This window comes from Camelus bactrianus, chromosome 11 (assembly GCF_048773025.1).
Source record: "Camelus bactrianus isolate YW-2024 breed Bactrian camel chromosome 11, ASM4877302v1, whole genome shotgun sequence".
Lineage (NCBI taxonomy): Eukaryota > Metazoa > Chordata > Mammalia > Artiodactyla > Camelidae > Camelus > Camelus bactrianus.
This window is the reverse complement of record NC_133549.1, coordinates 39,835,311-39,861,527: the sequence shown is the minus strand read 5'-3', so window position 1 is coordinate 39,861,527 and position 26,217 is coordinate 39,835,311. Positions and strand designations below refer to the sequence as shown.

The following is a 26,217-nucleotide window of genomic DNA, read 5'->3' as shown; positions in this document are numbered from 1 at the left end:
CTCCTCTGGGTATGGCTCTGGAGTGTGGGGGGGAGGCCCAGGATGAGCTGGGACAGGCTGCCAACAAAAATAGAATGTGTATTCACTCCCCCGCTTCGGGATAAGGTTCCAGGTTGATGGTTCAGCCTCAGATTTTCCTGGGTTACTGTAAACCTGTTATGATCAGAGAGCTGTGGGTAGGTCTCTCAAACATCATGTGAAATCACACCACCACAGCCTTAGCATAACCCTTGGAGGATCCTTTCATGCTGCTGCTTGTACCGCGTGGCGAAGAGGCACAGGGAGTGCACGAGAGGTCTAGCCCCTGGGGTCACCTGACTGTCAGTCACCAGGATTAGTACTTTCTGAAGGTTTTTGCATGTCCGATCCTTTGCTAGGGTAGGTGCTCTTGTGAGATTGACTTCATCTTGCTCTTGGGGAATTTACAGAGTGGTTGGGGAGCCCATGAGACAATCAGGCAATGGGCCTGGATGGAACACCATCCTGCACTAAGTTGTGTGGTGCAGCTTGGCTGGAACTGTGGTTCTATACTAAGGGCAGTTTTGTCCCCCTCCCCAAGGGACATTTGGCAATGTTTGGACATTGTTGGTTGTCACAACTAAGGAGTGGGTTGAGGTGTTGCTTCCGGCATCTAGTGAGTAGAGGCCAGAGATGCTGCTAAACATCCTACAATATGTAGGACGGTCCCCACAGCAAAGACTTATCTGGCTCCAGATGTCAGTACACTTGTCCCTGGGTATGCACAGGGTTTGGTTCCACAACCCCCGCAGATACCAAAATCTGAAGATGCTCAAGTCCCTTATATAAAATGGCAAAGTATAGCTGGCCCTCTTGCATCTGTGGGTTCTGCCCTATGGACACCAAGGGCTGATTGTCATGCCAAGGTGGAGAAACTTGAGGATGAAACCTATTGCTGCAGAGTGCATGGCACTCTGCTAGGAAGCAGTCCCAACTCACAAGCCTCGGGAGGGTGGACTGAGATGTTTTAATGAAGGGGAAATGGGTGTTATTTTTTTCCTGCTGCATTCTAAGCAGGATGTATTATTTGCCAAGGGATTTAGAATCTTGACATCTTGGTTGTCCCTCATCAGCAGGAACTATGCCTTATCAAGGACAAGAGTTTAATTTTTATCTTATAGATAAGATCAAGCTCTTCTGGAGCTGACATTTTTCTCTCTTAACTCTGAAAAATCTGGATAACCACCACTCTAGAAGGGCAGGATCTCAGGAGGGCCCAAACAACTTTATACATCTTAAAGAACAATTAGGCTGCAGTTATTTTAATATTAGGCCATATTTCAAGCCAGGTGCCTATTGCTGTGGCCTGGGTTTGTTGTATGTAATCTATTCCTGATAACATACAGAAAAGGAGGGTGCTAAATTCCCCTTTCTTCTAAATCATTTGGCGTCTCTTTTAATCTTTAGGTTTAAAGTCTTAAAATTCAGAAAGTTCTTTAAAGTTATTCAGAGTCTTGTGGAGAAAGCCTCTGGAGTTTTTCTTTTGTCTTGTATCTGTTTGCAGGGAGACCATTTTTAATGTAACCCTTTGTCCAAGGTAGAAGTAGATGGTTTCCTTGAACAGTGCTGAACTTTTTACTGGCAGTAAATCTCTGACACTAGTCTCTGGACAGTCAGGCACATAAGACGAGGCCCATTATTACTTCTTTTGCTCCTAACAAGAGCCTGCTGCAGTGGGATGGAACTGCTGAGAAAAAATGAGGTTAAATTTAGAATTTTGCTTAAAGTGAGGAAGGTCTCTGAGACCCCACATGGGTTTTTCATGGTCCAGTAAAACTGAGGTGAATCTCTTTTAAAGCACATCAGTAGCAAGTTAACTTGAACCTTCAATAGTTCAGATCCCTTTGAAAAACTATGCCTTTTTCTGGGCAAAGAAGTTATTATTTTGTTTGATCAAGAGCCATTTTCAAGATATAACAAAGACTTCAATGAGCTAGGACTGTTGTAAAAGGAATACTGAATCAAAAGGCAGAAGACCAGGGTTTTGACAGTTCAATTCTGTCATCCGCAGCCTTAGACTGAGTGTCAGTTCCTTATCTGGCAGATGTGGGTGGTGGTACTGGTAGCATATCTCCTGTAGGGGTCTGGCCAGCCAGCAGGCTTGAATGTGAGGCTGACTGTTAAAGAAGTTTGAAAAGCTTGAGTTCTATATAAATGTGTACTATATATACTGATTATATATGTGTGTGTTGTATATATATATCATCATCATTGCTCCAAATCATGACCCTGAGGCTTTGCCACATTATAAAATTTTTTTTTAAGAATGAATTCTGTTGATTAGACTGTACTTAATTAAGGCACAAAATGAACATGAATTATTTCAGGAAGATTTTCAGCAACTAAAACGTAACTTTTTTTTTTAACCTAACAATTTAGTTATTACAGAGTACCTCAAAGGCAAAGTCCATATCTTATCTGTCATTTTTGTGCCTGTCAGCACCTAGCATGAAAGTTTAGGGTAACCGCTAAGCTTTCAGTTCTTTCCACTGAAATTTGGGCTTTAGTGGGAAAATTGTTCTGGCTGTGTGATCACTCTGAACCTTGGTTTCCTCGTTTCCTATAAGAAGAGGGGAATACATAACCTAGATAAAAATGCCCAGCTGGATGCTTGATAAACACAGGCACTGGGCAGAACTTGATTTTCTGTTGCATTTCCTGAGTTTTGTAGCAAGAGGTTTTCCTAATTGTCTAGAGGTATTCTTCTCATTCAGCAGAGGGACCCTCCTCTTTGTCCATGCAGTGTGTAAGGAGTCACCAGAGCCTCCATTTAGAGAAATCTGGATGTCTGCCATTTGGGCCTCTGCAGCAGGCCTTACCCTCATGGTGAGGGGATGAACAGTATCTTACTGAACTTGAGAGCAGCAGGAGCTAATCAGATGCCCACAGGGGCCAGGCAGCGACATGCTGATATCATGTGATTGGGGTTTTGGACAGTGGGGGTGACGGGGAGGCTGGGGCAGGGCCAGAGCCCAGACATGTGATGCAGCCTAATGTGGCCCTAAGGGAATTTGGGCCCTGGATTTTCAGAAGCTGGAAATCTGAATTTCTGTATGAATCGTTCTCATTTTAAAATGAGACAGTTAATTCCATTTTTTTAAAAGAAGTTGTAAAACAAAGGTACCACTTGGGCATAGAACTCCTTAGTGGGTGCGTTGTGGCCTGAGGGCCACCAGTTTACAATTGCTGCTTTCAGGCAGGAGAGCAGTGACACAGGTAGTGTGAAGGAAGGGACTTGCCCACATGGGACCAACTGTGGAGACACAGTAGTCAGCAGAATTGCCCTCCTGCCCTGCCTGAGTGCCACCTGCCCCATCGCTTGCTACGTGCTATTTTGTCCCTCAGCTATCTGCACCAGCCCTTGCTGAAGATGCCATACTTCTCAGTGCATTTATTCTGTGGCAGAATCGGCCAGTGATGAGGGCTTGCCGGGATACCTCCAGGTAGAACTTCTTCCTTCTAAGTGTCCAGGGGTGAAAAAGTGGCCCGTTAACCAAGTGTCCCAAGTCACTGCAGCCAGCCATTCCTTGCAGGCCTGCATGCACTGGGCTGTAGACCGGTAGCCTTTAATAAAACCGTGGGATATGTTGCAACTTCCGATCTTTGCTCTGGGATTTTCCTATCAGGGTCAAGTGGCTTTTTCTGGGTTTGTTATTCGGGTTCCTAATAGCAACACAGGAAATGGGTTTTAATTTCTTTGCTTGGCTGCTCTGTTTGGGGGCTGTTTAATGAGGATCCAGTTGCAGTGCAGCTTTGGCGGTAGCAGTACTGGTGTGGATAGGAGTGTACCTAACTAACATGTCACATTTAAGAAAAATTATGTTTGTGATCCATTGTTGGTATCTTTTTATGGAATGAGGCAGAGAGAATATAAATAATTCTATGTACCTTGATTCTAAGTGGCTACTCTAGGGGGTAACTGGGTTGGGATGTGTTGGGGATTTGAGAAAGAGAATGTTAGACTATTCCACTTTTAGAGGACAGGAGCTGTGTTTATTGTATGTTTTAGTATAAACATAGGGCGATGGTCTTCAAACTTGGATATATATGAGCATAATCAGAAGAGTGTGTTTTAAAAGACAAATCTTCAGTCTCTGCCCCCAAAAGTTCTCAATCTACATTCTTAACAAATACCCTAGGTGATTTGGGGCCTACTGACCATACTTTGGGAAAGGAATCTCTGTTTTCCAAATGTGTTCATTGTCCAAATGTGTTCATTGCTGCTTTAGGGCAAATTAGCTCATTTGTAAGATGCTCTGATTTTTTTTTATTTTTAAATTTTTTAATTGAGATTTAGTTGATTTACAATCTTAGTTTCAGGTGTACAGCAAAGGTACTCAGTTTTATTATACACACACACATATATGCATATGTACACTTAAATACATATATTTTTTCAGATCCTTTTCCATTATAGCTTATTACAAGAAATTGAATATAATTCTTTGCTCTGTATAGTAGGTCCTTGGTCCTGGTTTGTTCTGATTCCCTGTGCAGCCCTTCCTCAGATTCTTGGAGAGTGTCAGTCTTCGGGAGTTCGCAGAGGGAATTGTTCCAGGAGACCCTCACAGGTTGAAGTAAAGGGACCTTGTCCCTCCTGCAGCAGGGGTCCCAGGGACTCCCCTTCAGCAGCACACACTAATGCCAAATCTTGGAGCCGCAGTTCCCCACATTGGTCCCAGGCTGTCCTCAAGTGTGTCATGAGCTCCAGACTTTGGCTTTACCCTTTAAAGTACTTTACAGCTAGAGGATTGGAGACTGGGTGCTCCTGAGCCCAGGGAGCTGGAGTGTAGAGTCCTTAAGGGGTAAAGCACACTATCACATCTGAGGGATGAGGCTGAATCTTATCAGACTAGATTTATTAACTTGGTTAGAGGAACCTGCCCAGGCTATTTGTCCTTTTGGAAAATTACTGAACTCAACCAAACAGCTTAAATATTCATTCCTAATATCACAAAGCAGGGCCTTGGTTAACTTCTTAGCAATGACTTGCCCTTTAGCAGAAAGGAAGAAACTGAGCTCCTTTAGTAAAGCTTGAAGGAGTAATTGTCATATGTAGTATATATTGTGAAAGATACAAAAGTGGAATGTGACAATCTCTAACATCAAAGAAGGGGAGATTAGAATAACTCCCTGGGAACAATAGGCCAGGATTTCTACTGAATCATTCCTCTATCTGAGCTTACTTTCCTTCATCCCTAAGTCTTTTGTAACATCCTCCCTCCCAATTTAAAATGTGTACCTTTGAACAGTTCTACTTATTTCCTCCAGCTCTTGAAACCATTAGTATTAGGGGGAAAGTGATTTTAACTTTCTTATTGTAAAAACAGAGGCAAATCCACGACACTTTAAAGAGTATATTTTACGAACACCTATAAATCTTTTTCTACGGACCTGGACCTGAAAGTGTTGCATTTTCAGAATTTAAAGGGTCTTATCTAGGATAGAACACAAATAGCTGATTCTAAGTTCAAGTTGCTTGCATGTTGTAGAAGGCATATGAGGTCTGGCTTTTTCCTGAGTTCTCAGCTCTTCCTTTCACACTACTTTCCTGAGATTCACTGTACTCAGTCACGCTTGCCTTCTTTCTTTCCCTTGAGCACACCAAGCTCATTCCTACATTGGTGTCTTTGCATGCATTTGACATTCCTTCTTCTTGGAACAATGTTCCTGCAGGTCTGCTTTAGCTGACTCCTCATCATTCAGGGCTCAACTCAGACATCACCTTCTCAGGGAGGCCTTTCCTGACTGCCCCATGTAAAGCTCCTATTACTCAGTTTTATTATCCTTATGAAGCTTATTACTTCTTTAAATTCTAATTTCACTTGTTAATTTTTAGTATTTTCGTACTAGAATGTATTTAAGATCCTTTTCTCTTTGTTGTTCTCTAGTTTCAAAAATGTGCTCAGGTGTGAGTTTTTTATTGTCTGAAAATTACCTGTCTTTAATTAGTTCTGAAATTTTTCAGTGGTCTCTTTAAATATTGCCTCTCCTGTGTTTTCTTCTTTCCTTCTTGGGCTTTTTATAGCTCATTTTCCATTTCTGTGTTTTTTCTTAGTAGAAGCCCTTTGCGGGATACTTTTCTCAGATCTGTTTTCCAGTTCACTAATTCTCTCTTTAACTTGGTCTAATCTCTGTGTAACCCATCTGTTGAGTTTTAAATTTTAATAACTATTTTTCTACAACTTTTCTTTTATTTTTCCCCCCAAATCCATTTGTTTACTGTCTCTTTTTCAGTAAGTTTTTTTTTCATGTTTTTCATTCATTCTTTGTGGCTTTAATCATTTGAAACATACATAATATATTACAGTTTATCTGATCATTCTATTAAACTTTTTTAGAGAGCCTTATCCTGCTAACTGTTGAATTTCCCAAGTCTTATTTGTGATGGATTATTTTTGCATAAGTTTTTGTATTTTGTGTGAGCTCATCTTCAGCAGAGCTTTATTTGTGGGCATATTTCATGCCCTGATCGAGGGTAGGTCTCTTCAGAGTTTTACATTTCTTCTGCTGGATGTCCCAGTCTGGGACTACTTTTCGTGTTAAATTTTTGGCTTGGGGATTCTCAGGCCAGGTAGTAGTGCAATTCAGATCTCAAATTAACTTGTGGAAAGACCTATGGTTACAGATTATTAGAGGATATACTTTTTTCCTCTCAGTTCAGACCTTTCTTATTGTCACTGTGTGCCAACGGGCTATTTTTTTTCCCCTAGTCTCTCTCTCTTCGAGAGTCTTCACCTTATATTGAGGCTAAGTTCTAATTCCCTGTTTTAGGCGGACCCAGGAGAATAAGCAGCCCCTCTTTCCAGGGCAACTGGAAGGGCCTGATCTCATTTACCACTGAAGCTTCTAGTTCCCCGCCTCCAACATTTTTGACTCCTGGGGCTCTTCCTTGCTTTCTTGTAAGCTCAGTTGTGTAATTCAAAAGAATATTGTTAGCCAGTATTTCTAGGGGTTTTGATGTAGAAGAATTTTTAAAGTTACCTACCCAGCTATGTGCCAGAAGCAGCATCTTTTCCTACAGAGTCTCTTGCTTGGTGCTGTAGCTGTAACATCCAGCACAGTGCCTGGCACGTGGTGAAGGCTGTCAATACGTATTTGTTATTTGATTTGTGGAAATGAACGTTTCCATTAGAAACCATTTGTTTTCCCCGCAGAGAAGGCCAGAGGTGGTGCTCCAGATTCTTTCAGATCCAGCAGCCAAGATATTTAGTGTCTGCGCGTTAGCATCCTGTGAAGGAATTCAGTTTTCCTATTTTTCACTTTTAAACTTTAAAACTTCAGTGCTTTCCTAAGGGCATGAAAACGCTGTTGCCAGTTGCTAGCAAGGTTTTCCAGCCCCACAAATTGGCAAATTAAAACCATCCCTGGGGAACCATTATTGCCCAGTGTCTCTTTTTATGCTGGCACTTTGAAAGTTCTTATGCTGATTAAATTGACCTTTATAGTGGCTCAGCTAAGAATAGCAACTCTAAGACATGGAAACTCTTAAGGAAAATGATGTTAGTCCCACAGTTTATGCTGCCACCAAAGAGATGAGATAATTTTTTGCATATGTGCAAAAGGCATACTGTTCATCCTTTTCCATTGTAAAAAAAAGTTCTTTCCAGGGCAGTGTTGGTTTTCCTTGCTTCTCCTTCGTGCCTGAGCTTTTTGTTTGATGACTGTATGTGCCCTGTATCTTGAAGCTGGTCCCTGTGGTATCAGAGCTGAAGGCTCACCTGTAATAGGTGAGGCTCTTGATGGTTATGGTCATCACCACAGTCATCCTGAGGTGAAAGACCTCAGCATAAGAGCATTTGTTATTCACTCGAAGTTCCCTTATGATAAGTTCTACGTTTCTAGCCTATTTTGGGGGTGGGGGGCAGGAGTTTATGCAAATGAAAACATTGCTGGGAAGACGTTATCTTTAAAGGCAAATCTGATCTTGTCACCTTCCTGCACAGTCTGGTCCCCACTTACCTAACTTCCCTACCTACTGTTTCAACCATCTCCTGGCTAAAGGGCTTTGCTTGCACCATTTCCTTTGCCTGGAATGTTCTTCCCATCCCTCTTCCCTGGTTACTAACTTTCTAATCATCCTGGCTATCTCGGTTCAAGCTTGCCTTCCTCACAGCTATCTGGACTTCCTTGACTAGTTCCTAGGTCTTATCTTTTGTAAGTTAGAGTCACTGAATCATGTATTTTACCTTCCTAGTTACAATTTGATCTGTATGGTTACTTTATCATCTTGCATTAGACCTGGCGCTCTATGAGCACAAAGATCATGAGTATTTTGGCCATTTATTTGCCCATTGTGGGTCCCTCACTCCCACAGAGTTCAGTGCTGGTGCAAGGTAGGGACTCAATAAATGCTGAAGGTAGGACTGAAGGCCCCACATTCCACACTAGGATGAAATACCCTTCTGCTTTTCAGAAAATCAGTATGCGAAAATAATGACCTTTCAAGCAAAGAAGGGAGGAACCCCAAGCATGTTGCCCCTCCTCACTGCCAAGTAGAAAATGTTCTCAAAATCAAAAGAGCTCCACAAAGGCAGGGCCCTTATCTTTTCTTTCAAAGACAAAATGTTGATTGTGTTTGATTTGGGCTTTTAGTGGATTTATTTAAGCAACTGAAGAGGTATAACTTAAACCAAGGAGGCTATAGCTTAATAGTTAAAAGCTCAGGCTCTGGAGTCAGGCGAATTAATTGGACTACTTCCTAGTTGTGTGATCTCAGGCAAGTTGCTTAGCCTCCCTTGACCTCAGTTCCCTGATACCACCTACTTCATAGTGTTGCTTTCAAGTTTAGATGAAGGAATACTTGTAAGGCATTTAGAACAGTGCCTGGCACCTAGCAGGTGCTCAGTACACACTAGCCATATTATTCCCCTCAGCTTACTGTGCTTTGTGGAGATAGTGCCAAGCACTGTGCTCATACTGGGGTTGGGGCCAGGGATAAGGAGACAGAGGTCCTGCCTGTAGGGAGAGCGCAGGTTATTCTCTGATTCACTCTCGAGAAAGGAGGGTTGGGAGGAATATTAACTTCCCAGTCTTCAAGAGTTGGCCTGAACAACATAATATGTGTAGAGCGCTTGGAGATGCTTGGAAGAAAAGCAAAGGGTACTCAGACAGAGTGCAGGGAATTTTTCATATTTGTACTTTCCATTGCATTCTCTCCCATTCCTTTTTCTGTTCTTCGTGAGTCTGGAGCAGCCCACGTCGCCAGTGAACTTTATTGTTCTGAAATAGTTCTAAGTGAATGCAAAGTGCTGTTTGAATGGTCTTTCATGCCTGGCAATAATGGCTCATAGAGTACTGTTGATGAAGAGCTCAGAAAAGTTATTTCTCTTACCCAAGTTCACGTAGTTAATAAGCGTAGTGTGAGAGCTGGGCTTTGAACCCAGGTCTGACTGAATCTTAACCTTTTGGGTCTTGAGCTGCCTGGAGGTCCTCGAAAGTCTTCTGGGCCACCCACGATTGGGCTCCTCATGCAGGGAAGGCGGAAGACCACCACGCAGCATTCGCGCACCTCTGTTCTTTGTTTTGACTGAGAGGAGACAGATTTCTGGAGCCCTTGCATTGTCTGGAGGCTGCTGTGTCAGAGGTGGGGTGGGGGAGGGAGACTAATAAAGACTTTGGGCTGAAGGAGACATGAGTGAGCATTTTAAGTAGCCCTGACTTGCCCAAAGCCCCATTCCTCTGTAGTGGCAGAGCTGGGACCAAACCAAGGCTCCTGGATTTTCCTCTCCTACCAGCTCCTACCTCGTGAGGAGCTCACGACACTCATATCTCACTACCCTCCCAATCCTCCTTCATTTCTTCCTTGCTAAAGGTCCCTGAGCCCATGTCTTGCCTTCTTTAACTTTGACCACCTGCTTTCCTTCCTCCTGCAGCAGAAAATGACAGTTCCTATAACCAAGACCATCCCAGGCAGCTTGGGGATGCTGTCTGGGGGCAGGGGGAGGAGGACAGAGGATGAGATAGACTGGGTCAAAAGCGTTTGAGGAACTGGGTTAAATGATGCTGCCACAGTCTGCTGTCCCTGGGAAAGTGGGGGCAGAGCAGGGAAAGAGAGCGGGGTCCTGTTTATACCAGGCTTCCTGCCCCAGGGGGATGGGAGAGCCAAGAGAAAAGCTGACACCAGTAGGTCCTGAGGATGCCACTTGTTCAGATTTCAGACACGTTCCATTCCATGCCTCACACAGGACCAGCTGGCTGCCCTGTGTTCAGTGCCTGGACCTCATCTGGAGAATTTTCTTGAGACAGGAGTGTCACTGGATTCTTTCATGTGTCGGGGTATAGGCTGCATGGCCTCTTTTAGAAACTATGTGGACATTTTGAACTATGCTTTTGTGAGCCAGTGCCAGAAGAATGGCATTTCAGGGCCTGGTAAACTGGGGAGCAACTTCTTGACGTCCTTATGAAAGCAGTGTTTTGCTCTGAATTCAGAAAGGGTGTGTTCTAGCAAAAGCAAGAACACAGATCTGCCTACTCCACGTGCACCAGGCCTCAGAGGAGACATCCCACTGGACGGCCACCTGCTAGGTGTGCCGTTTTGCTTATGGTGGATGTGGGAAGGGGAAGCCAGGAAGAACGCAGTTTGTAATACAATTGTGAAACCCTTTCCCATGTTTCCTTCTTCCTAAACCTCTTTACTCCCCAGGATGTTAAGATTCTTAAAGACCAGGAAACACCTGAGGATGTAGTGGAAACATGCATTGAGGCGGGGACCCGGTTTTTAGCTGTACCCTTTCCCTTGTCCTCTCTTGTGGCTTCAGGTGCCTGGCCTCTAGCCCTGTAGACAGTTGCTGGAGTGCTCTGTTTATAGCCTTGGCCAAAGAGACAGCGTAGTAGAACAAGGCCCAGGGAGCAAGAACCGACCATGTGACTTGAGTTTCCACTGGCAGACGTCCGCCCGGATGTACACTGTGGGCAGGGTCAGTCTGAGTAGCAGCAAATACAATACTGTGGTTTTAGTTTCTTTGCTGAGCGGGGTTTTTTCCCTTCCTAACTCTGAGCTTCTTGAGGTTAGGAACAGTGTCTTATTCATCTTTATATCCCTTGTACACAACACAGTGCTTGGCACAAAGACAGTGGTATTCAGCCAGTGCATGTGCTGCTTCTTTATAATAAAGCAGTGTTGAAAGCCAGATGCTATAGGTCTCATCATATGCGGCCCAGAGGACATTTGGGGCTGAAGTTCAGTTTGGCTGGTGGGGTATTTCAACTATGAAATATTTTTAAAAAACCTTTTCCATTCCTATCCACTGGTGCTGTGAATAGAATTTGGCAAACTGCTAGATGGTTACTCAGCAGTGCCCTTTCTGTAGCTGTCCCTGACAGGGGACGGTATGAATCCTAGATCCAAGATTATTAAGAGATCATCAGATAAGCAAAAAAAAAAAAAGAGCTAGCAAGTTGGAATGAGACTGGGTCACCTGCGCAAGTCACCTTTGTTCTTAAGACTGAAGAATTTTAATAGAAAGTTTTTTCAGCCTTCTTTTGAATCACAGTATCATTAACCTTGTTGATCATGTGTTTTGAAGAGAGAATGAAATGACTGATCCAGGAACTTGCACAGAAAAGCTGGTTTTATTTAAAACGTACAGCTAATTACAGGAGAATCATCACCTTCTTAATGGCTGAGTTGAGCACCAGAGCATGGAGTGTTTCCACTTAGACATAAAGAAAGGGAGGCAGCCCTTTTCTGTCCAAGGAGAATGCCACTCTTTATTTATTTTTTATTTTTTATTTTTTATTTTTTAAAAATTCTTATTTTTTATTGACGTGTAGTCAGTTGACAATGTTTCAGGTACACAGCAAAATGATTCAGTTATACATATACATACATATAGAGAGAGAGATTTATTTTTTCAGATTCTTTTCCATTACTCCACTCTTTACCAGTTGGCTTTGTATGCTGAATCCTCTTCCCCCTTTAATAAACCTTTTTTTTTTAAGTCTGTTGTTGTAGTGTGATTCTTTCTTGTTTTGTTTTGTTTTTTCCCTTAATGGAATAAATATTGGGACAAACTGTTTTGGTGGAGGGTGGGCAGACGGCCAGGAAGAGGGGGATGAGAAGAAAACTGGTGTTTAAAAGCTATAATTTAATAGGCTAAAATGTTTTGTTTCTTTTAGGATAAGGAAACCTGTGTGGGTACCAATAATCAGAGCTACATCTGTGACACAGGACACTGCTGTGGACAGTCTCAGTGCTGCAACTACTACTATGAACTCTGGTGTAAGTCCTTGCCTGGGGCTTTCTTGGCATCCCAGGGTCTTGGTTACTGCCTCTGCTCGTTGGGAAACTGCGGGCTGGTCAGTCCTTTTCTTATTCTCTCAGTGGCAGTGTTGGTGAGCAGAATCTTGTTTCCAGGTTCTAGAAGTGAATCCTCTGTAGAGGAGGAGAGCTCTGATGCCCTGTGGACAGCATAGGCTAAAGACTGGAGAACATAGTCTGAGCCTTCTTAAGAGGCCGTGGTTAGCGGGTCTCCTGCAGAAGTGCCTATCTGGGGTTCTCTTTGATGCCCTCTCCACTGTGGGACAACTACATCCTTCCATGGGCCAGCCCAGACGCCCAGGCTTGCCATCTTCACCAAAAGAGGTCTGCAGTTGCCACACAGCTGTGAAAGCTGGGCTGCTCTCTGTGGATGGCTGTAATGCTGTTTCCTCATAGGAACCACCAGGGCTCCTAGAATTCCCCATAGATCATCAAGAAGCTGCCTCTGTTTCCAAGGGTCCCTCTCAAAGGGATAATCTTTCCTTAGGTCCTTGCTGACAGAGCCCTCCTGGAGAGGAGCTTAGAGGTTCAGGCCCCTTTGTTCCTTCCCCATGTCTCAAACTGAAGTGTCTCCAGTCACCTAACCTGTTACTGTCAGCTAAATGCCACGTGGATACAACCCTTGTCTTGCCACTAGCTTGGTGGAGGCCAGGTCCACTTGCACCTTCCAGAGTTGCACAGGGGTGGGTGGTGACATTGCCATGGTCTTCAGGGAGTCACCCAAGCTCAGAGAGTTCACTGAAACATTTTGTACTCTGATCTTGGAACTTAGACGAGACACTGTAGGATGCCGGACAAAGAAGGGGAGGATGGGGAAGCCCTAAGGGCAGACAGTTCCCAGGGGACCAGCATTGCAGTGGTTCTCAACAACTGTCTGTTGATAGAGGAGATGGTAGGCTGTTTCCTGAGGTAATTCTAAGCTCCCATCACTCCGTCCATTTGGAAACAAACTTTGGGCTTGTCAACCACGCTCTTACTGCCACCACCATCTCTGCCTTTTTCCCCTTTTCCTTTCTGATCTCCCTATTCCCCCCACATCAGTGATATGGTCCAAAAGCAACTAGAAGGGCTATTGTTTGAAATGGAAAGGAAATTAGACTCTTGGCTGGAAAGTCTCTCCCTCTAAATGCAAATGGATCTTGTAGCTAGTGGAAATGGTTCCTACAAACAGGACCTTTCCTCACGCTTGTCCTTCCCTTGTGAGGACGGGCTCATCTGCCTTTCTGAGGAATCCCAGGGTTTGTTAAGGCCAGACTCCTCCCCAAGGAGAGAACAGGGCTCGAGATGTCCCCCGCCATCCTCCATGCACATAAGCAGCAGCAAGGGCAGGCCTGGAGTTATTGGTGCTATTTTAGAAGGGGTGTGGCTGAGGACTCACTGGAGAAACACAAAGTGCCGGGCAGGTGGACAGACTGTGTTTAAATGTTTTAAAATGCAGATAACCACAGGGTTCGAATTCTCCCTCCCACCCCTTGTTAAAACAAAAGTAGAAGTTGGGCTGCCAAAAAGCCACAGAGCTGCAGCTTGTTTTTTTGGGGCCCAGCCCAGCCGGCATCAGTTGCGGAAAGGAATGGAGTCGCTGATGGCCGCATCTCAGATTGACAGAGCCTCCTGGGCCGTTGGCGGGGCAGATACAGGGGCCACCAGAACTGGGTCACCAAAGGCGGGGCAGGAGGGTAGGGCGGCGGGGACAAGGAGACCCAGATGGCAGGGAGGCAGGCTGTCTGGGAACCAGGCACTTCACCCCAAGGGCCTGAGGAAAGCCAAAGGAAGAGCTACACGGTGGCTAATGATCTCTCCAGTTATGGTCAGCTGGGGAAAGGAGGCGGCCAGACAGAGACCAGGGTCTGGATGGGGAGGAAGGACTCACCCCAGTACAAGATGGCCTGTGCTTTCCAAGTTCTGGAGGGACAGAGACTGTCAAAAGCAAAAATTTCCTTGTGTCGGTGCCCAGAAATGGCTTTTGGGTCAGGAGATGCCCAGTGTGTGCTCTGCCCCCTCAGAATTCTTTGGTTTTCCTCTTTCTTAAGGTCCTGGCCTCTGTCTGATGTGTATAGGAGGAAGGTTGCGTGTTGGAGTGAGTCCTTTCCGTTCTCAGCAGAACTATGCTTTTTGTGGCTTTGAACCCAGTTCCCTCTAATTGCCTCTGAACTTGGCCTGAAATGTGAAAGTAATGGGCTTTGGGTTTTTCTTTTTGTCTCTTTCCTTTGGAAGGAAAAAAATCTCAGCCAGGAAATCCTTGGCAGGGTTTTCATCAGAGTACCTCTTTAACCATAGTGGCCTATAGGGAAGGCCTCAGGGAAAAATAAATGCCTTTTCCACCAACCCTCATAACACCACTAAGCTGAATTTTCCTGTGTGCTGAGGATTGTCTCTCTCATATATACACAAACACACACACACACACACACACAGCCCACTTTACACAGACACACAAGCACACACAGACCTTAAGCTTCAGCCAGCACCTTTTCTCCTATGTCTTTTCAGTCTCTTGTAACATAAGCCAGTAGTCATAACTAGGTCTGCATCAGACGAGAAGTAAAGATCCTATTTTCCCACCACCATGGTTGAGGCTGTCAGGACCTGGTCATTATTATTATTGTCATCCTGTGCATTTTAAAAAAAATTTAATTGTGTGTATGTATGTATGTATATATTTTTAATGGGGATACCGGGGACTGAACCCGGGACCTCGTACATGCTAAGCATGTGCTCTGCCACTGAGCTATACCCACCTCCTTCCCATGTATTTTTATGGCACTTTTACTTTCACTCATTCAACCATTTATTCAGCAAACCCTTATTCCAGTGGTTCTCAGACTTTGGCAAGCATCTGCATTTCCTGAAGGGCTTATTAAAGCATGGGATTTCTGGGCCCTACTCCCAGAGTTTTTAATTCAGTAGATCTGGGTGGACCTGAGAATTTGCAATTCTAAGAGGTTCCTACTGGATTCTGTGGCCTCTTCTGCATTAGAGCCTGTGGAGAGACAGTATCCTGGCCATCAAGAAGGGAGTTTCTTAGTAGAGAGAGGCTATAAGACAAGATGCCCCATTAGTAATGCAAAGTAGAGAATGGAGTGTCTGTTCCAGTGTCTGTTCCAGGACTACTGTGTATGTGCCAGGAAAGTTTGCTTTAGCTGGACTGGATGCAGGCAGGCTGCCTGGAGGAGGTGGCTCTTGAAGTGGACCTTAGAGGTGGATAGGATTTAAACACATGGAGAAGGGTAGAATGACTTCCCAGGCAGAGGAACATCATAGGACAAGGCCCATGGGAAAGGACAGAGCATGCAACAAGTTAACCTTCCCCCTGGGGCCATGGGGCTCGCCCAGGAAAAAGCAGGAGATGAGGGTGCTGATGTGCATAGAACTCTCCCATGTGCTGGGCACAGTAAGGTCATCCCGCCCGGAGAACAACCTTGCCAGGTATGAATGTCCCGTTTCTCAGGACTAGGGGTGTTAAGCAACCGGTCAGTTGATTGCAGCAACCGGTCAGTCTATTGCAGCTGAGTGGTGAGGTCACTGTGACTCACAAAGCCATCCCCTTCCAGAACTCTTAAGTGCCTGACTGGGAGGGTGGTGGGCCCAGGCTGTGGAGAGTCTTGAATGTGCATGTTTAATTTTCACCTGAGGATGCCCTTCATGGAACAGAGAGCAAAGAAGAAAACAAAAAACAAAATAACAAAAAACTGAGACCCGGGAAGGTCAGGAACGTGCTCAAGGCCAAACAGAGAGCCTGCACCTGGATCTCCTGATTCTCATCCCAGGGCTCTTTCATTCACCAAGCTCCATTTTCCAGGGAGAGGGCAGAGTGGGGAATTTCTGCTCCGAAATAATTTGAGGGAACTTCACTCAGGTGTCAGGTTCCTCTGGGTTGGGGCTTTCATGGGGGAGAGGGGACTCTTTCTGGACGGTGAAATTTCCCTGAGGTGACACGAAACCGCAAATCTGCTTAACGCTGCCCAGCTTTTCACCTGCTACTTTTTTTTTTCTTTTTAGTTTGTCTTAAGATACGCATTATTGAGCTGCTCTTAAGGAAGGCCCATGGCATTTTCCACCCTGAGCAGAGTGGACAGTAGGGACCTGGGGTCTGCTTCTAAGCCCCAGTTGGTCCCCAGCTTCTAGCTTCCAGGCTTCTGGATAAAGGCAGTTTGATGGGTAGCAGGTGGGCTGGCTTTCCCATGAATTTAGCCAAAAATTGAACCTAGAACCTAGAAGTGGACCTCACTCTTGTGGTTTTTTTAATGGAATACATTTTGGGGGTTAAAAAGGAAATTTAAAGGAAAGCTTTCCATCTGTAACCATGCCTATAATGATACCAGTAGTAAGAATAAGCTAGAGAACTTGTTGCACACCAGGCATGGTTCTGAGCACTCTGCCTTCTACCTAATTAACTCAGTTATCCTACAGTGGCCAAGCTGGTAGGAACTATTATTCTCCCCATTTTACAGATGAAGAAAGTAAAACCAAAACGACCCAGGTCACAGAGCAAGGAAATGGAACTTGCCCAATCTTTCCTATGAAGTTGCAAGTCCCCGAAATCTTCATTTCCCAAATTCAGGCCTTCTCCCCAGTGGCGATGCCAGGAGCTCCTGCTAAGAGCTTTTAGGGGCCAGAGAGGTCACCCACCATCCTGTGGGGTAGGAGAGCTAATTTACAGTATGCATTGGCTTCCTAATGAGGAATTTCCTGCCAGTTGGGGAGTGGTGTTTTCCCAAGTTTATAGTGAACTGGGGCACATGACTCAGTTCCTACATTGGACTGTGATTGTTTTTAAAAACATGTTTTCCATTTTGCTTAGCATGACAAATGAGCCCCACCATGAGGTCACAATGCTCAAAGATCACTGGGGAATGTAATCTCTGAGTAGGTGTGTGTGTTTGGGGAGGAGGGCATGCGTCTGTCTTTCTCTATGTGTCTCTTTCATTAGGTTTTCCTTTTTAAAACTTTCTTCCTTGCTTGTGAAATCTAGTGAAAAGATCAAAAGTTTGCACAGCTCCTCAGGGACCAGCCTGGATATTCCCCCCTTTTAAAGTTGATGGGACACGGCTTTAACTAGAATAGCTGCCAAGAGAATCCTTTTTGCAAGGGTCAGACAAGAATGCGTTCCGTCTTCCCATGTTTACTCCATCAAGTGGGACCAGCTCCTTAGGGCGCTTTTCTGGACCGATGCTAATACCCCATTACCCCACCAGACCCCTTCTGCTCCCAAGTTAGTCTTCCCCCAGTTTCGATCCATGCTAATAATCGTTTGTGATACTGTATTAGAAATGCAGAAATTAGAACTCAGTTTTGAGATTTAAATAACATAGAAGTGATGCCTGGTAGGGAGAGTTTTTCTACCCAGGATACCACGTGAGAAGAGGTAGGCTGATGGAGTTTCAGTAGACGTGTGTTTTCTGGTGCTATGGTGCTATGTTAGATGTGACTGGGGTGATTCTGCCAAGGGTATGCCTTCCACTTGTCTGATTTCTTCCCCCAGTCTCCTCCTATCCGGCCTAATTTTTTCCTTTAAAAAAAAAAGCCTCTATTTCTGTTATACTTCTAGTGCAGTGGAACTCAGGCTTTTTCTGGAACAAGAATTCTCTTTAAGAATCTGATGAACACTTTAAATCCTTTTCCCCGGGAAAGCCTATAGACACGGCCTCAGTCAGGATAGGCTATAGGTTATGCTCAATAATAAGCAAGTCCAAACTCCTAGTGGCCTAAAACAGCAGGTTTATTTCTCACACTTGATGTCCATCGCAGGTTGGATGGGAGCTCCGTTACAACTTCTTTATCCTCCAGGGTCAGACTGACCTGAAGTCACTATCTGGAATGTTGTGGCTTGCCATGGCAAAAGGGAGACTGGTGGAGGGTCTCCCATCAGCAAGAAACGTTCTGGCCTCTAAGTGATATCTGTCACTTCCAATTCCAGTTCGAGTGTTAAAAGCTGTCCCAAAGTGTCACCCAATCATTATGGGGCCAGGAAATTCAAACCTACCCACATGCCAGGAAGGGGGAGAACCAGAAATATTTGGCCAACATGAAAATGAATATATAAGATGGTTCTTACTACCAGCATGTTGTAAACACGGAGAAGTCTTGCCTTAGATAATACATATTGCAGCATTAGGGTTAAAAGTTAATTCACCTTTATGTAAGAAATAATTGAAAAAAAATAACTTGGGAGGTAAAAAATAGTAGAGTTAGGTGCTGATTATCTCATGGGAGAATGTACTTTTAAAATTATAAAGTAACACAGACGTATAAAGGATTGCAAGATTATGCTGGGCAAGTAAATGTAGATAATATAAAAAAGTAGTTATCCTGGAATCTTTTAGACTTGACTCGAAAATACACTTGGAGCCAGGCTCTTCGGCAGAATGCACTGTGCTTATCTGTGTTGCCTCCCTCGGGCGCGGCCCCACCGGGGAGGCTGGGAGGCTAGGAACTGACCGGATCATACAGGCTGGAGAAGCTGTTACAGGATGACAGCAGGTAGCCAGTTTCCTCCCAGAGCGCCTTTCTGGCCTCAAAACCTTTCTCCGAGGGCTCCTCTAACAGTGTCTATTCTCGAGTCAGCCAGCAACGGAAGGAGAGAAGTGCAGGTTAAGTTAAGCAAATGTCAGCAGTGAGTCTGGGAAGCACCACAAGGGAGACTTCTGACCTCAACTTATGTTTATATACTCTGATAAAGAATGAGGTTTTTCTGTCTGCTGATGGAGAAAGGGGAGAAAAATCCTCTGCCCCCTGTCCTCTGCCTGTTCGCCCACTGCCAGACCTAGGCAGAAGTTTCCATTGAAGGCCGACCTGTGCTGAAAGCAATGCGGTGTCACACGGTGGTATTGCCAGCCCTCCAGAGCTGGGAGCCTGTGCTACCAAACTATCTCACCCCATTGGGCTGGCTCTGTGGGGAGATTCAGCAGGGACACCTCTGGAAGACAGAAACACCCCTGGGTGTTGCCAGAGGCCACGCCCTAAATATCAGTGGGATCTCTCAGAATATTGTGTTCTGGTACAAACAGGAAAAAAAAATCAAGGGTTTATTCATTTACAAGTCAGTCTATTTGCTGGGAAAGAGGGACTTTTTTTAATGAAGTGAACTCAGTTGGACGAGAGATGTCGAAATACTTAACACATTCTAAACACAAATTTATAATTACAAAGCAGACAATAAAAAATACACATAATATTTGTAATGGGAAAAATCGAAGCCCCTCAGAAATAGAGAACAAAATGAACAATAATATAATCCATTCTCATTTAATAAAAACTCACCTTAAAATTATTCCTCAGGTTAACTTTTTATTGAGAAAAAAATATTCTTTTTATTTCAGAGAAGTACATGTCCATCTTAGAAAAATAGGAATTGCAAATAAGCAGAAAACAAGAGAGCTGGTACCAGAAAATCTACTGTCCTGTCATCCAGGAATAACCTCATGATTAACTTCCTCATGATCATCCCTCAGGACATTTGTTTATACTTTTTTTAAAGCAAAAATTGGGATCATATTTTATGCTGTTTCATACTCTGCTTTTTTCATTTAGTATTAGAAACATCTTTATATGTCAAAAGTAGTATTCTGTGAATAATTTTTTAATAATTCATTTCATTGCATGAATACATTCCCAGAGAAATTTTAAAACCTACTCAGAAATATATTACTTTTTTAAAAGCCAGCAAAAATAAAATTAGTCACTGGTATTTTAAAGTTTTCACTTACTTTGTTTCCAGTTTTACAATTTGAAAGAAAAATAATTGCAAGAAGAAAATTAAAATCTTTTATAATCCCACAAGTTAGTCACTATTTTTGTGTTTATCCTTCTAATCTTTTTTGTTCTGTATCTTTATATTTTTTAAAAGCAAACTTGCTCATTCATTAAAAAAAAATTAGAAGCTTTTTCTGCATACTTGGTGGAGATTGGGGAGGGGGATCTTTTAGTGGGGGTTTGCCAGGATTCTCAGAGTATGATCCAAGAGAACACAGTGGGAAATGAGAAGAAACAGTCCACCTGGGGAGAGAGGGCTGTGGGCTTCTTCCATCCTTCTACCCTGCTCTGGAGCAAGGAACAAGATGGGGAGGCCACTAATGGTCCTGAGTCTAAAGCAGCTGCAGGCCAAAGGGAGGTGGGAGTGGGTCATTTGTGACAGTGGGAGATGGAATTGTACCGGATTATAGAGAGAGCAGAGGAAGTCGTTTACACTCTCCAGGGAAGAGATGGACCTGAGGCAATTAGAATTTTTCCACCTCTAACTTCACTGACTCTTGTGTGACAGGGGCATACATGGTAGAGAAAAATTCTTTATCGGACTGCCCTCTGCAGCTGCCTGCATGCTGAGTGGTGGGGGTTCTGAGGGGCTCTGCACTATTGGTGAGCAGCCTGCTGTTAGGAGCAGGAGGTGAGCCTGGAGTCGTCCTTGTGGGCCTGAGCAGGGCTGGTGCAGGGAGGTGGGCACCAAGAGGGGAGGAAGCATTTTCTCAGAGATCTGTTAAGAGAGGAAGGGCACAGTGTCCTAAAAGGTAAGCATATTTCCTGCCCACCAAACCTGAAGTACAGGAGGACCAGTGGTGCCAGACAGATGCCTCGGCACTCTTCCCTTACCCCAAGGGCCTGGAGGCGCCCCGGAGTAAGGGACCCCTTTTCCAGTTACCATTCTTCAATTCCTGCCCTCTTCCATTCCACGTGCCTTTCACTATGGCACAAACATCTATGAAAATTGGAACACGGGTTCTAAATGTAAATTCAACTGGCGAGCCCGACAGTGCCAGCTTTGACCAGGCAAGCACTGTCCCGGGGCCGCCCCTTCCAGCTGGTGTTTACTGTGTGTGTGTTCACTCTCTCTCGCCTCCCCACCCCCAGGGTTCTGGCTGGTGTGGACCATCATCATCATCCTGAGCTGCTGCTGTGTCTGTCACCATCGCCGAGCCAAGCACCGCCTTCAGGCCCAACAGCGGCAACATGAAATCAACCTGATCGCCTACCGGGAAGCCCACAATTACTCAGCGCTGCCATTTTATTTCAGTACGTACATCAGAAGCCACCAAACCCCACCCTTGGGACCTGGGACACACAGAAAGTGCTCCTCTGGCCAGGGCCTGCGGGCTTAGGGGGCTGGCCCCTTCGCCCCACACAGAGAAGGGTTTCACAAGCCCGGGAACTAGAGGGCACTCACCTTTAGCACAGAGGAGCCAGTGCTGTGGATGCAGCTCCTGAAGCCACTCGGCCATTCCAGTCCACACCGGCTGGATTCTGCTCCTTTAAGCAGGTTTTTTAAGGCAGGTAGTTGGATGGTGTATGATGTGAATGAATCGAGGTTTAGTATTCAGTGGCTTGAAAACCTCTCGTTTTGCTTCCTGCCATGTGATATGCCTGAGCAGAGAGACTGCCTTGAAAGGGGCAGGTGTGGGGGGTGACATTAGGACTTCCTGAGAACCCAAGAAACTCGGTGACTCACTGAAGGACACACTCACCTGCCTTCCCTGGGGTTCCTTACACCCCAGGGTCAGTGGAGGCCCTGCAGTGCAGCCTGTCCAAAGCCATTTTGCAGTGTGTTCTGCAGAATAGAGTCATAAGTGTGGAATTTCACATCTAGAAGGGTTTAGTGCTTAACACAGTTCCTGGCATATAGTAAGTGCTCAATAAATGCTAGTAGTTATTCTTATATTATAATAATCTGTGCCTTAAGGCAAAAGATAACTCGGCTGGCATATTTTTAATAAGCCTCGATGACAGACCCTTCACACTTCGCTGGTCAGGCTGAGTCAGCTCGATCTGAATCTGAATCAAGCTGAGATTTGGTTTATCCTTCCAGACCACCTCTAGTCACGCTAGGGTAAGAGACAACACAGATTTCTAACCTCTCAGAAAAAGGCCCTTTTCATGGTAGGCATCTGGAAAGGGGGAGGGAGGGAGAAAAAAAAAGGTGGTCAGGAAGTCTTAAGTTAGAGTCCCTGACCCTGAGACCTGTGGGACGCAGCTGGAGGACACAGTCTGAGCAAGAAACATGAGACTGGCTTGCATGTGGAAACAGGTCCCTTCCAGGCAGAAATCTCTCGGCCAGTCACCACGTTTGCCTAACCCTCTGCCTAACTCCAGACTAGCAGAAGTCCTTGCCTGTGAAGGAACTTCAGGGGCTCTCAGATTTCAAGAAGCTAGGTACAGTCACTCTCAATCTGTCCCTCTTTCTCCGCAAAGTCGCTCACAGTCCTGTGCCCTTCCTGCAACAGAGAGCTGTAGCCATCACTTGGTGGGTGTGCTGGGGGTGGGACGAGACATATGTTTAGTGTGAGCCTGCAGTCTGTCCTAGAACAATTGCCAGTGCAGTAATTTCTCCTCCCTACCTCCCCATTTTAGGGTTTTTGCCAAACTATTTACTACCTCCTTATGAGGAAGTGGTGAACCGACCTCCAACTCCTCCCCCACCATACAGTGCCTTCCAGCTACAGCAGCAGCAGCAGCTGCCTGCACAGTGTGGCCCTGCAGGCAGCAGCCCCCCAGGCGCCGATCCCACCAGGGGCTCCCAGGGGGCACAGAGCAGCCCTTTGTCTGGGCCCAGCAGAAGCAGCACGAGACCCCCAAGCATCGCTGACCCTGAGCCCTCCAGCATAGACCCAGCAGCCACCAAAGCCCCTGGAATGGAGCCCAGCGGCTCTGTGGCCGCCCTAGGGGAGGAAGACCCTGGGGCCTTCCTGGAGAAGGATTCCGAATGTAAGGAGGAGCTGCTGAAAGATTACAGCTCCGAGCAGGGCAGCGCCCTCCCCGACAGCAAAGACAAGACCCCTGGCAGACATCGCCGCTTCACGGGTGACTCGGGCATCGAGGTGTGTGTGTGCAACCGGGGCCACCATGACGACGACCTCAAAGAGTTCAACACGCTCATCGACGACGCTCTGGACGGGCCCCTGGACTTCTGCGACAGCTGCCACGTGCGGCCCCCTGGTGACGAGGAGGAAGGGCTCTGCCAGCACTCCGAGGAGCAGGTCCGAGAGTCCGGGCACCCCCACCTGCCACGGCCACCTGCCTGCCTGCTGCTGAACACCATCAATGAGCAGGACTCCCCAAACTCCCAGAGCAGCAGCTCCCCCAGCTAGAGCAGGCCCTGCCTATACCCGAGAACTCGGTGAAGCAACCAGGGTAGGGGAGAACCACGAGAGAAGCATTAAATGACTGACTGTGTTCCTTTTTTTCCCCCTCTGCTCCTGCATTTTCCTGCATCTCCAGGTACAGTTTGGGGTGTGGGTGCCTCGCCCCCCACAGAAGCACAGTGTCGTGGAGGGCTGAGAAGTTGTTCGTTCTGTGACTCATTCCTCATGCCCCACCCTGTCCCCCTTTACCTCTTTTCAAGTCATGTCTCACTAACCTGCTCTGGTCGAGAGATGTGTGTTTCAGAAGCCCCTGAGGAGTGGGGTGAGACTGTGTGCTAAGGTGACTCTTGGTGATGGAGTGGATTCTGCTCTGGTGTTAGTTTAAGAGGACCTCGCCACGTCTCAGTCTGGGAGAGGCGGCAGGGCTCAGCCCCAGGTGAAGAAGGAAGCCCACAAAGGCCCAGGGCCTATCACCCCTCGCTGCTGGCATCTGCTGAGCCAGAATTGGGCAGCTCCTGTGCCGGCTCGTAAGGGGCTTGTTTTGTTACCAAATTCCAGGTGACGAGATTGAGGTGCCACTGCGCATCCTGGAGGGGCCCCGTCCCAGCAGGTTCTGGCTAGCCTCAGACTGGTTCAGGTGTGGAAGGTTATACCTGCCTTCTCTTTGGTTTTTCTCTTTTTTAAACAACAACAACAACAACAAAAATGAGCTGAAAACAAGAACTTGACCAGTGGGCAGGCAAGAATTCAGCTTTGGAAAAGGGAAGTGTGTGGCTCTTTCCCAACTTGGCCTTCAAAGAACCTGGCTACAGCAGAGCCAGTGGGAAATGTGTGGTGTGCCGGCTCGGTTGGGGGCTGGAACTTCTGCGGGTGAGCAGGAGGCCCTGTGCGTGCAGGGGGCGGATAGAGGAGCAGCCTTTGATCTGTGCCGACAGGTGACCAGTGCCCTCCCCCACCCCCAAGCACACAGTGTGCCGGCCTTCATATCTCAACGTTCTCTGCGAACAAACGAGGAGGCTTTGGGTCCTAAGAGGGTGGCCCCGCAGCCTGGTTCTCACACAGTATTTTCTCTTGATTCTGATTAAGTTGTTTTTGTTTGTTTCAAACTGACCACTTGGAAAAAATGCCTTGGTTATCTGTGGTTTTCATGCTCTTTTCCTGCCACCCCAGCCCCACCCTGAGTGGGGTAACTAATTTTTGTAGCCTATGTCAAGAGTCTAAGTGACCCAGGTAGGAGGGTGAAGGCAGCCATCCTGAAGGACCACGGGGTCCTTGTTATTGTAGTTTGGCTTCAGATAATTGGTGGAGCTTTGATAGAAATAATCTGAATGGAGAAAGCAAACTGCCGAAACTAACATTCCCTGTCCAGCCCTGTTCATATGAAGACTGTGGTTCTTCCCCGACTCCTAAACGATCATACTCAGACTAGGCGTTGACATTATGGTAAGAAAGGAAAAAATATATATGTATATATATGAATATACACGTATGTGTGTCCGTGTATGTGTACTTATACACATACACGCACACACATGCACACAAAATAGACAAATCCAAGGCTGTGAGGTGAACGAGTGTCTGCATTTGGAGTCCACAAAACCAAAATCCATGTTGAACAAAATGCAGTCTGTATACAGTGACTTTTTGGAGAACCTGTGTGTGTCTGTCCGTCGTGTGTGAGCCCCCAGCCCTGTTTTCCTGTGAATCTACTTTGAACGGCAGCCACTCTGCTCATGTTACGCACGAGTTTGGAGCAGGCGCGGCCTTCTCAAGGTAATTTATTTTACGCATTTACTGTTTACTGAGCAAATGTCTGACTGTGCACTCGGGTGTACTCAGCAGTGCTGTTGACGGCAGCCCCTATGTTTGCCAGAGATACTGTGCTCGAAGTAGAGGTTTTACTCTACCCATCACTGCAATTTGCACATTGCTCCGTGGACACTCGGAGGCCTGTGTTCTGTTCCCCGTACATTGAAATGAGCTCTGAGCCTGTCTGCCTCCCTCGGCTGCTCCTGGCCCTTGGCGTCAGGCCCGGGGGTGTCCACAACCCTTCGGGACAGAAGGCCAAAGTGGAACCTCAGACAGAAGCTGGATTGGCTCTTCAGTGACAAGCCTGGACTGGCTGCGGCCCAGACGTCGGCCCTGCCCAGAACTCCCGGGCGGGTTTGGCGGACACTGCAGCGCCGCAGGGCTCACCTCCCTCTGCTGAGGTCCAGCGGGCAGGAGTGCGCCAGCAGCCCTCAGATGCCTTTCCTCCCACCTTTTTTTTTTTTTTTAATAAATCCCAAACAACTCACTGAAGTGTCTCAAAGGAGATCAAGTTTTACCAAAATGAACCCTGCTTCGGTTAACTGAGCATTACATGAAGTCTGGCCCTCTCAAGTTTCCTTCTCTAGGTAGAGTGGGGAGCTGGTCCGAGTGTTAACTGCTGGGTTCGCTGCAGCGTCCTACCCTAGAGGCACGAGAAGAAGAAAACAACGGGTGCCCCTGGGCTTGATTCCACTGGTCACAGTCTGGCCCCTGCCCCACAAGGCTACCCTGTGCGCAGAAAGATGGAAATAAGGAGTTGAAGGACTCATGAGGGGGCCGGGGAGAGTTGATTGAGTCTGGTTTTCCAGATGAATGAGAAGAAAGGGGTTGGTTGAGGGTTTGGTGCTACAGTCAGAAGATTGCAAATGCTAACACATTCCTGTGTGAGGCACATCATCCTTTGTCAGTTATTGTGAATATGTGTATTTTAAGCAATAAGATTCAGCTGGTCAGACTTTTCTGGGCAGTCTCAGTGATGCATTTCCTGTGCTGTGATTGTTCTGAAGACAGAGTGGCTCTAACCACTGTGAGAAGCCCAAATAAAACCAATCCCCAAAA

At 46.1% G+C, this 26,217-nt stretch overlaps 1 protein-coding gene across 2 annotated transcripts in view; it reads left to right on the top strand.

Moving 5' to 3' along the window:
* The window catches only part of WBP1L (WW domain binding protein 1 like), a 52,816-nt gene extending 26,599 nt beyond the window's left edge, over positions 1–26,217 (top strand). For both annotated transcript variants that reach the window (XM_010970978.3, XM_045507371.2), the window contains exons 2-4: positions 12,139–12,241; positions 21,125–21,286; positions 22,619–26,217. In XM_010970978.3, the coding sequence (XP_010969280.2) occupies positions 12,139–12,241; positions 21,125–21,286; positions 22,619–23,355 (1,002 nt within the window). In that variant the 3' untranslated portion in view covers positions 23,356–26,217. The remainder of the gene's footprint in view (positions 1–12,138; positions 12,242–21,124; positions 21,287–22,618) is intronic.